This window comes from Hakea prostrata, chromosome 10 (genome assembly GCF_041222555.1).
Source record: "Hakea prostrata isolate BN-2017 chromosome 10, UWA_Hpros_2, whole genome shotgun sequence".
NCBI classification, from domain to species: domain Eukaryota; kingdom Viridiplantae; phylum Streptophyta; class Magnoliopsida; order Proteales; family Proteaceae; genus Hakea; species Hakea prostrata.
The window spans coordinates 46,771,957-46,783,621 of record NC_142609.1 but is presented as its reverse complement, the minus strand read 5'-3'; the positions used below and the strand labels follow the sequence as shown (position 1 = coordinate 46,783,621).

The following is an 11,665-nucleotide window of genomic DNA, read 5'->3' as shown; positions in this document are numbered from 1 at the left end:
TAGTAGTACCTGTTTTTCTAATTGTTTGATAAAAATTTAAAAAATTGGGCATGTTGGGTTTTTAATAATTAAAGATAATTTAAATTTTAGTTTTAATTTTTATAACTATTTTAATTAGGGGCAATATAGTATTTTAACTGTTAGGGTGATTTACAGAATTTAGGGTTTAAAATAAAAAATAATTTTAGCCAATGCCAATTTGGAGTTTTAGAAAAATATTTAACGATAAAAGTTAAATTTAACCGAGAAAGTTAACGAGGGGAGGTGTTTGATATATTTGGTAGGTAAGAGGGGAGGTAAGTGATATTATCCAGCTAAGAGGGGGTGTAAGTGCTATTTGTCTAGATAAAAGGGGAGGTAAGTGATATTTACCCTTTTTTTTTTGGATACGAGGTACATCCGGGCCATCTTGCGCGCACCACGATTTACATCCTCAATGGAGTTTTTTTTTATATTTATGCCGCCGAGTGGGTGCGAACCCAAGACCTCCCCTAGGGAAGTTGGATCTTTAACAGCTTTCATAGTTCTGTGGCTTAAATAGGAATTCATTTTCATACCCACGAAAAACAAGAAGAAAAAACAGAAGAAGAATGAATTCACTTTCCCTTTTGGAAAAAAAAATCATCAGAATTCATCTTTTTCCATTTAATTGAGATGACCCGACCGGTGATCCGTTTACCCATTTCGTTACTCTCTTTTTAATTATTTTTATTTTGAAAAGAGATCGATGATTGCCTTTTCCCTCTCTTCAAATTTCGTCTCTGTGCCTCTCTCTCTCTGTGTCTCTGCCTCAGTCTCTCACTGGCCGAAAGAAATGAAACTGAGAGAACCCTAAAAGCTCTAATCTGTTCCTTGCTTCAGTAGAACCAGTAGTCTGAACTTGTTCTCACAGTGTTCAGTTTCTTCTGAACGATCAAGTGCATCTGCGATGCAGGATTTTGTCGGTTCTGTTCGTCGATCTTTGGTTTTCCGAAGCACGAGTGAAGATGAAGAAGGTGGATTTGGAGGTCTCTTTGACAAGATCGGTACTTCTCTTCGAAGATCTAGGGTTGGTTTGCTCTCCAGACCTTCACCTCCAGCACTGCCTCCTATTGTGAAGAGCAATGCACCTTCGATCAGATGGCGCAAGGGGGAATTGATCGGTTGTGGTGCCTTTGGTCGTGTATATATGGGGATGAATCTCGACTCTGGAGAGCTTCTCGCTGTAAAGCAGGTGAAATATTCGAGGTTGATTTTTATTTATTGTGTCTGATTCGCTATTTTAGTTTTCTCGAGCCTTATCGCTACTATTGGTTCCAGGTTCTGATCCCAACCAACAATGCGTCGAGGGAGAAAGCACAGGTAGAGTTTCGGATTTTCTGTGTGTGTTTTTGAACGTTGGCGGCTGCATAATTGATTCTTATGTATTTACTTTAAGCGTTATTGTTTGATGATATAAACTCGTTCGAAATTCCGGATTGTTGGATTTTTGTTCCCCTTGTCTATTTAATTGAAAATTTTCACGATATCAATTGTTCATTATTCTTTCCTCCACTCTAAGAATTTGAATTTGATTGAGTTTATTTGATCTGCCTCCATAGGCTCATATTAAGGATCTTGAGGATGAAGTGAAGCTTCTTAAGGATCTCTCTCATCCTAACATAGTCGTGAGTATAATCTTAGTTACAATGGTGAAAATGATGTTCTCTGTCTTGTTCAACTATGATTTCTATTATTTATTGTCTCACTCAGAGATATTTGGGAACGGTTAGAGAGGAGGGAACCTTAAATATTCTCTTGGAATTTGTTCCTGGTGGATCTATCTCGTCTCTTCTCGGAAAATTTGGGTCTTTCCCTGAACCTGTAAGTAAGTGTGATTCTTGAAAATGGCAACATAGGTTTTTTTTAATTTTTTGCTTACTGATGACTTTTTGTATTCCGACCTGATAAACAGGTAATAAGAATGTACACGAAGCAGATATTACTGGGGCTAGAGTATCTTCATAGGAATGCAATTATGCATAGGGATATTAAGGTTTGTTTGTTTATTTTAAAATGCTACTGCCTAGGAAAGCAAGTATTCTTTTGTTACTTTCTCTATATCTGTTTAGTTCCTTCTACTGCTTTGTGAATATGTTGTTTATTTTTATTTGCTTGCAGGGAGCAAATATACTTGTAGATAATAAAGGCTGCATCAAGCTGGCTGACTTTGGTGCATCCAAGCAAGTGGTTGAACTTGTATGAACTCTGAGTGTCCGTCCTATCAATTTTATTCTACAGTTCGATCCTTTAGCAATATTTCAACTTCATGGAAATGATAAATGTCAATATTTTTTTTATTGATTTTCAGGCTACCATCTCAGGTGCCAAGTCAATGAAAGGTACACCATATTGGATGGCTCCCGAAGTAATTCGCCAGACAGGGCATGACTTGTAAGGCCTATATTACTTCTCCTGGAACTTCTTATTAGCATGAGATAGTTTTATATTGTTAAAACCAAATTTAAATCACAATCGTAGGAGCAATGTGACAACATCCCGTAACAAATCAGCAGCTGTAAAATTAGTTTGTTGGTGTTTTTTGGAGTTGGAACACCATTTTGAGCTTTTTCAAGAGGTTTGCCTATTTAATTATGTCCCCCAATTTTCTTGTGCGTAATGTCCAGCCAATAGCTTGCCCTTAGAAATGACTTGACTGCTTTGAGCCTTTGACATATCATAATAGGAGTTAATTCCGCTCAAGAACCTAATGAACCTTTGGCCTCTAGGCTGGACATTTAGTCTATCTTACCTGGGACTGCTCAACTTACATATGTCTTGGGAAAACTTCCAAGATTCTGCTCTAATTATCTATCTTAATGGTGAGAACATTGTGTTGTTTGAATTTATTCGAGATTCACTCTTCTGCGTTTCATTTCTCAATGTTTCTTGAAATTCTTGTAGAATGAAAGTCAAAGTTTCCTTTTCCTTGTATAATTATACTATTTTTGTTTGTTGTTGATTCATCATGGTGCAGTGGTGTTGGTCTTGTGTCTTCCTTTTGGTTTCACTCTTTTCTATTTTTTGAGGGTCTGTTTTTTTGATGGTTGGGGCGGTGTGGTGGTGGTGGGGGGGGGGGGGGAGGGAGGCTGTGGGTGGATCTTGTTATATCTCATTTTTGTGCTGCAGTTTGCTGATTTCTTCCTGACATTTTCTAGTTCTGCTGATATCTGGAGTGTTGGATGTACTGTTATTGAGATGGCTACTGGAAAGCCACCTTGGAGTCAGCAGTACCAAGAGGTACACAATACATTGTTATTCATAGTTTTACTGCATTCCTTTGACTTCTAAGACTATATCAAATTTGAGTTTATCCTTCTGAAATCATGCATTGTCCTTCAATTCATTAAAGGCTAACTACTTGTGTTTTCTCTAGGTTGCTGCTCTTTTCCACATTGGTACAACACAGTCTCATCCACCCATTCCTGAGCATCTCTCTGTTGAGGCAAAGGATTTTCTGTTGAAATGTCTGCAAAAGTATATTCCTGATTTCCCTTATCCCAACATCCCTGTCCATAAGTGTTGATGTATACATTTATTGTCCCTCGGTGCCATATGATCTTGGCCACATGCAAGGACCATGTGATCTTGCCCTGCATGTGTGGGGGGATTGTTGATGTATATATTTATGTTTCCTTTGTGAAATGGTAGCTAACTGTAAGATGGTTTTATGTATTTCTTATCTTGAATACGATTTAGACTCGGAATCATTTCCTTTCTAATTAACTAATACTTACTGATCATGTTTGGTTACAAGGCTTAAATTGCAACCAAGGTTACGTTAACAATTAATAGGCACGAGAATTGTGTTTTCTAGAACTCCTGTCAGTAGTAGTGTTTATGATTCTCCAGAAGATACCGAAATGTCACAGATAGTGTGGGTGTCAATTATGATTGGTTGCCACCTATTAGTGTTTATGATTCTCCAGAAGATACTGAAATGTCACAGATAGTGTGGGTGTCAATTATGATTGGTTGCCACCTATTACCTTTTTTTATTTTTTCCCGAAACAAACGGAAAAAGAATTTAATCTGAATTGTTCTCTCCTTGTTTATCTTTTCTTGAAACCCTTTTCATTTGACACTTGCATTATGTGGTGTCAGGGAACCAGGCTTGAGACCCAAAGCATCAGAACTGTTGGAGGTAAAAGTTTAGTTCCTATATATCTGAAATATTATGCCACAGGAGTGTTGTTTTGTTTAGTAGTTTTTTGCAAGTTAGTAATTTTGCAGTGTTTTAATGAAGCACCCATTTGTTACTGGAGAATACCGGGAATCTCATCCAATCCTTCGTACTTCATCTATGGTTAGTGTTTCCTTTGGATCTTTGCCACCTTTAATTGTGGTTATATTTCTGATTAAACCCATTTCATGTTTCCTGCTGCTGATCTTATAATACATCATCATCAGGGACCATCTGCAAGTGCATTGCCTTCATCTGGGTCAATTATGAAGAACTCGTAAGTGTTAAAATGAGATAGGTGCTTACCTACTCTGTATTTTCTGCAATCATGACTTTAAGGTTGTTGATGCAGCAGTACTATTCCTGCAATACAACCTCAGACAACCTGCAATGGCTTGACAGATGTTTTTGATGAGGGTAGAGTGGAATGCTCAACTGTATATCCTGAGAAATTTTCAGGGAGTGAACAATGGGGAACAAGCACCAGTGATGACATGTGTATGCTTGATGATAAAGATGATTTATTGCTGGATCAATCAGTAAACCTCACTTCTGTTTCAGCAGTTGACAACTTCAATAAGGTAATGCACGTTCATTAAGTTCCTCAGTCAATTAGCCTTGAGCAGTTACGTGGAATTTCAGTGACCAAGTTTTGTTGGATTTTTTTTTTTGGGTTTGAACCAGAGTTTTAATCCAATGTGTGAGCCTACTGATAATTGGCCTTGTGAGTTTGATGAAAGTCCCGGGCTAGAAAAAAAAGAAGACTTGCAGTCATGTTATCCAGTGACAGGAATATCTGGGAGTCCTAGGGCTTCTACCAAACCTGACAATGATTTCTCATTTCCATTCGGGCCATCAGTATCTGAGGAGGAGGATGAAGTTACCGAGTCAAAAATTATAGCCTTCTTGGACGAGAAGGTATAATTTCTTCTTTTTGTTCTATTGTGTAATCATTTGTGTTATCAGTCATGGTGTCCTCTCCAATGGGATAGAGTTACCTTAGGTTTTAAATTTTTGGTCACACATTGCCAGGCTCTAGATTTAAAGAAGCTGCAAACGCCACTTTATGAAGAGTTCTATAACACCTTAAATGCCTCTGGACCTCCGGGTGTTGTTGGGAGCACAAACAACGAAAATGCTATAAATTATTTGAAGTTGCCTCCAAAAAGCAAGTCACCCAGTCGAGTTCCCAGTGGAACTCCTTCCCCAGCTGTTGATGCTGTGAATACTGCAAGTCCTGGGAGCTGTAGCAGGCGCGTATCTAATATTGGCTCTCAAAACAATCAATGTTTGCGGGAAATTCCTTCACCTCAGCTTAATGAATGGAAAGGGCTTCTTGACAGTCAGCAGGAACCAATCAGCCCAAGGTTTGTTAATCGGTTTGCATTCTTTACACTGTTTGTTTTCAATTGGTATGTTTCCTTCTTAATGCTCTTGTCCTTTCTTCAGTGCAACTTTTTCTGAGAGACAGAGGAAGTGGAAAGAAGAGCTAGACCAGGAGCTTGAAAGGAAACGTGGTGAGTTGTTATTGTTCTCTCTACTACCAATTACATTATGCCGCATCACCCTTTGCTACCTCCTGTTTGAAGTAACAGAATGCCACAAGTCAAACAATGCATTTTCTATTTCACCCCAGAAACTATTTCCGTTTTCAATTACGTCCAACTGATGATCTACATAATATGTAATGTATGTTAAAATATGTTTGGTTGATGTAACAGCATAGGCTTTCTTGCGCACGTTGTCCAACTACCTGAAACAAAATCCTTCTGCTGACAGTCGAAAGTAAACTGCTAATCAGAATGATTGGAAAAAGAACTTGATATGGATAGATAGATTGACCATACAGACACCCCTTTTTCAGTACCATATAATAGGTCATAGATGTAGCCAGTTAGAAATGTTAGTTGTAAACTGTGGAATAGACTTGGGTTTTTGAAAGAGTATAAGATATGAAACATTTATTTGATACAAAATACTAATGAGGTGGCCAACAAGGAAGGAGGGATTTTGAAGGAGGCTATTTGTGTTAAGAAGGTTACTAAAGCCATTGTAGGCCAATTGAAAGGAAAATACTATTTCTTTAGAGGGACTTTGGTGGTTAAGATCATAAGCAGGGGTAGAACCAGGATTCAACATTTGGGGGGGGGGGGGGGGGAAGAATGAAAGTCAGATAACCTTCCCGTTGGGGAAGCACTAATGTTTTTTCGCCACACATATTGTGTGGGCCCTTATAAGACCCATTGGGGGTCCCACCTCTAAATTATTTTATTATATTAAGGAATAGGTCCACACATATTTGAAGAAAAAAGGTAAATTATTGATAATGATTTTTTTTTCTGACAAAATATAGGTAAATTAAAGCAACAATACAAAAAAAAAAAAAAAAAAAAAAAAAGCACATGACTGCAACCCTAAAATTTTCTTTGGTAGGAGATGCAAACCATTTTTTTTTTTTTAAAGTAAGGGATGCAAACCAATTGTAGTTAATTACCTTACTAACTATAGACATTTTATTCACAATGCAAAATCAAATAACAAAAATTGCTGAAGAAATAAAGAAATGGAGAATATAAAATCAAATAAAAAGAATAACAAAAAAAATGGGAAAAGGAGAAACAATAAATAAATTGAGAAAGAGAAAGAGTACCTGATTGTGGAGAAGATTTTTTTTTCCAAATTTTCCTTAACCCATGCTTATAGAAAGGGAAGAGAATAAATAGGAAAAAAAGATGAGAGAGGAGAGAGAATATAGGAGAGAATAAATGGGGATCAAGGAGTTAGTTTCTAATTAGGAATGACATTTTGAATACCTAATTATATTTTTTTTCAAAAATTTCCTTTAACCCACATTTAAAGAAAGAGAAGAGAATAAATAGGAAGAAAAGATGAGAGAGGAGTGGGGAGAATAAATAGGGATTGAGGAGTTAGTTTTTAATTAAGAATGACATTTATACCCATTATTTTACCTTTAAAAAATGTTCTCAATATTGGGGGGGGGGGCACTGTGGTTCCGCCCCTGATCGTAAGTTTCAGAATTCAACTAGCTATTTATACTATGAGAAGCTAATTTTAGGATATGGTAAATGACTAAGGATGTAGAGGATTCATAAAGGTATAAACTTGTCATAAATGAAGCCAAGAAGATTGTGGTTGAAGTGAATAAATATAATATCTTTAAAACAGTTTGAGCGTGAAGGGTAAAAGCTGTCTCTAAGGTAACTGAAAAGAGGGAAAGGCAGAATCAAGATCTGAACCATGTTAGAGGAATTGGAAAGGGAGATGATAAAGTATTAGTAAAGGATAAGGGCATTAAGAAGAGATGAGAATGTTAGTTCTACAGCCTACTAAGTGAACACACTTCAAGTAACGGTTTTTGCAAAACTGCATTATTTATCAAGAAACCACATGTTGATACCTACAAAGAATAAAGTGTCTAAAGTAAAAGAAGTTTTAAGGAAGATGAAAGCAGGCAATGCACAAGGCGCATGAGATCCCAATAGAAGTATGGAAGAGCTTAGGAATCTATTGTTTATCTTGTCTGATCAAGTTATTTAATAAGATAATGAGCACTAGGAAAATGCTAGAAAAGAAGGAGAAGCATCGTGGTTCCCATTTACAAAAATAAAGGTGAGATTTAGAGTTGTAGTGACTATGGAGGCATAACATTAGTGACTCATACTATGGAATTATTGTAGGGGATCATTGAAACCCACTTAACAGACAACCAATTTAGTTTTATGATATGAAGACCCATGGAGGAAGCTATTTAAATAGGAGACTTATGGAAAAGAGATTGCTAGAAGGATCTCCATATGCTCTTTATTGTCCTAAACAAAGCATATAGCAAAGCTCCTAGAGAGTTAATATTGCAATTTCTGAAGAAAAGTAAACATGTGGACATAATAAATGATATGTAATGGTATGGTGACAAGTGTAAGAATTGTAGTGGGACTAGGGTGGTGAATTCCCAATTACAAGCTTTAAGCCAACTACATATGAATGATGCTCTCTTTAGTCTTGCTAGTACCACTTATGGCAATCAATTCAAATAAAAAATCGTAAAGGAAATACTCTTTCTTAAACAAGCTTTAAGCCCTTAATTTTTTGCACTTATATTGGATGATTTAACCGAAGACTCTTTTATTTTTATGAATTAGCCAAAGACATCAAAAGTGAGGTTCTTTGGGTTTTTCTTTTGGGTTGATGAAAAGAAAGCAGGGATAAATTTGAAGTTATCAAGATTATCTTTGGAACAAAAAGTTCCTACACATAGTAGAACGAAGACCTAGTATATGGTGAAACTTGATGAGAGGGAGATCCTACAAAATGAATTTCGGTATCTTGGCCTAATCATAAATAAAGGAGATGTGGAGGACAATATTTCAAAAAAGGCAAATCCGATGCTAAAGGCTTCCACACAAGCGGAGTGGGGGGGGGGGGAATTTGTGAAAATGTGTGTCCAAGGTTTTGTTATCATTGTATGACAATCATTCTACCAGCGATGATGCATGGTGTGAAGTGTTGGGCAAAAAGCATCATATAGATATACCCAATATAGTGAAGGTGATAATAATGAGATGGATGAGTAGCAAAATTGGGAAAGATAAAGTAAGGAATGATTATATCAGAGTTGGCATGTAGCTCTAGTACATGATAATCTACGAGATATCATTTAATTCAGATTGAAGATTGAAACTTAACTGACCTTAGGAGAATTTGTGAGAAAAGACATGGATTGCTAAGGCCTCATATTAAGTAGGACTTGAATAGAGCTTATTGGAGGTGAAGGATCTCCATTTTAGAGTTGTTTGATGCAAAATAACGATGATCTGAATAGAATCCTTAGGGCTGGCATATCTAAGTTACGGTTATTTTTGTCTGAATGTTTTTATCAGAATATCTGACTGCATTAATTGTCACCAAAAACTTGATAGTCGAACTGTGGGTCTTTAGATTGTATACTTTCACTGCATTAGGTCTTTCTTCTAATTGTTCAGTATGTCTGATAACTGTCTGCAGAATTGCTGCGTCAGGCAGGTGTTAGTGGGAAGACATCGTCTCCGAAGGATCGAGTGGCAGGAGTTGGGATGAAAACATCATCTCCTAAAGATCGAGCTTTAAATTGGCCAAGAGACAAGTTGTGGTTTGGATCCCCAGGAAAATGAGTGTACTTCTTCCATATGTATCTACTAAAGTTCGTAACCAAGTTGCGTTTTCCCAGCGAGTATTAATGTATGTAGCTCTATTTTTGGTAAAATGTTCTTAATAATAAAATGTGGCAACAAGCCATCCGTACATGAGAATAGCAGGCAAGGCACCGCATACCTCCATTATGTTCAGTTTTTTGTGGTTCTGCCTGAAAATCACAGCAGTTTACTGTACGGCTTATAAGCTAAAATGTATGTTATGATGCAATGTGAAACATAGTTCAAAGTATTTGTTTGGAGGAAATATATATTTGTCAGGGTTGGATACGTTAAGAACTGTGTTCTCTATTTAGATTGGTAAGAGATGGAAGGCCTGCAAGTTTTTGTCAGGCAACGTACTTCATATATTGAAACTTTGTCAGATGACCATTTTGAATAAGCAGAATGCATGGAATTCTTGGTTAAAAATCCATAATATCCTGTTAGATCCGAAACACAGAATGATCACACTTAAATAAGCAGACTGCATGAAATTCCTGATGCTGATTCAGTTGAAATATTGGTTAATCTAATCTTGAGATATAAGCAAGTACAAACAAATTAGATTATGGAACTAATCTGCATGAGTGATTTGTTTGACTAGGGAAATCTATTAATGTTCTCATGTTTCAGGGCCAGTAGTTCCATATGAAGACTCTTGAGGACTGGTCGGTGCATAAACTTCAAGCAAGCCTAAGGAGAGAATTATTCTAGAGAAAAGAGAAGGCCCTATACATGGGAGAACATGATCGTGAGAAGCAACAGAAACAGATCTGAAATATCCCGAAATGGTTGGGGAAAGAGGGTGGTCGGTATTTTGGATTTGGATTCCTCTAATTTTGAAATTTTCATTGAAAAGAGGAGCTTGTTTTTAATTTGTCATGTATTTTGAATCCGTTGAAAATTTTTCTCTTCATATGAGTGGAGGATACGCGCTACAAGAAATCCAAATATTCCCTTATGGATTTGCACAATAGGATATCCATAGTCCAAATATTCCCTTATGGATTTGCACAATAGGATATCCATAGTCTCCCACGTGTCACAATCCTAGGTACTGATTACACACGAAATTGCAAGAAATGTGAATTATAGAAGATGTGGAATCTCATTCAACACTATCTAACAGACCATTATTACAAACCCCTATTGAGTTTTGTGTCATAGACTTGAAACTTTGTCTGCAATTTAGTATAAAGTGAAGATTGTAAAATCTTAAGCAGTGCTGGGAGAATGAGCCAGGAACGTTGAATCACTAGCCTACAACAGAGGGGGTAGAGAGGCGATATTCAAATCTTTTTGAGGCACTAGGGAACGGTTAGTGGTTTAAAGGAAGGGTGAAAAGTGAAAAGTGAACCTCACTGATGTGAAAGGGTAGGATTGTGTGAGGTCAAATGCTACATATATAATCTTACTGGTCTCATTCATGTCCTCCACTTGATAGAATCTGCTCAAGACTTTCTTCGCCCTTTCTAGGGTAATGCATGGGAGATAAAAATATATGGACAAAATTTAGCTTTGATGCATAGAAACAGGGGGTTTCAACCTGCTTGGTTCGTTAGTTTTGGTGTGTGATTTGAGTATATTCTCTTATAAAGGCCCATTGGTTTCTGTTTTGGTGTGAGGGTTTGGTTGGTTAGTTGGAATGGAAAAAAATTGTCTGCTTTGTGCAATTGTGCACTTATATGTCAAATAGAATGCTATAATTAAAGGTTTAATTTTGAATTAAAAAAATTCTCAAAATTCTTTTAATTTATAAGTTTTCTCGACCACTTGTTTGACATATAAGTGCATTACTGTCTATGACAGAAAGATGTGCACAACGGATGATGTTTTCTCGGCTGGTATTGGTATGAGAACAACACCATTACCTCAGCTGTTACAAAGCACATCAATAAGTCACAAATTGAAACAGAAACAAAACGAAAAAACACAAGAAGGTGGCATGCTACATTGACGGATGAAGAAGAATTTTCTACAACAAAAACCTCTCAATCAATTGTCAGAATGGCATTTCAAGAACTTTAAACCCAAAATCTTAAGGTGAAAAATCCAAATCTTTTATGACTTTTGCTTCCATCACATTTTCAACCAATCGCCACAATAGCATTTCAAGAACAAAAATCCCAAATCTTTCAATGACTTTTGCTTCCATCACAGATCTTTAAAATCAAGATATTCCAGTTGCCCACTAAAATATGGAGATGCAGGTCCATTTTCCAAGTTAACTACTAGAATTTGGGTCACAAGATAAAATCATCACTGGTATAATAAT

General features: G+C 36.7%; 1 protein-coding gene across 2 annotated transcripts; it reads left to right on the top strand.

The window, feature by feature from the left end:
• Positions 1–743: 743 nt before the first annotated feature.
• Positions 744–10,156, top strand: LOC149003497 (mitogen-activated protein kinase kinase kinase NPK1-like). 2 transcript variants are annotated; one of them, XM_089137347.1, is made up of 17 exons: positions 744–1,213; positions 1,300–1,341; positions 1,581–1,646; positions 1,732–1,842; positions 1,934–2,014; positions 2,140–2,217; positions 2,330–2,412; positions 3,177–3,258; positions 3,395–3,495; positions 4,123–4,162; positions 4,265–4,324; positions 4,429–4,478; positions 4,557–4,782; positions 4,886–5,119; positions 5,234–5,568; positions 5,651–5,718; positions 9,224–10,156. In XM_089137347.1, the coding sequence occupies exons 1-17, from the start codon at positions 929–931 to the stop codon at positions 9,367–9,369; spliced, it is 2,088 nt and encodes a 695-aa protein (XP_088993473.1). In that variant the 5' UTR covers positions 744–928; the 3' UTR covers positions 9,370–10,156. The 2 variants fall into 2 exon arrangements, with proteins under 2 accessions (XP_088993473.1, XP_088993472.1); XM_089137346.1 differs by having other exon boundaries at positions 4,554–4,782; positions 9,224–10,154.
• Positions 10,157–11,665: the final 1,509 nt, after the last annotated feature.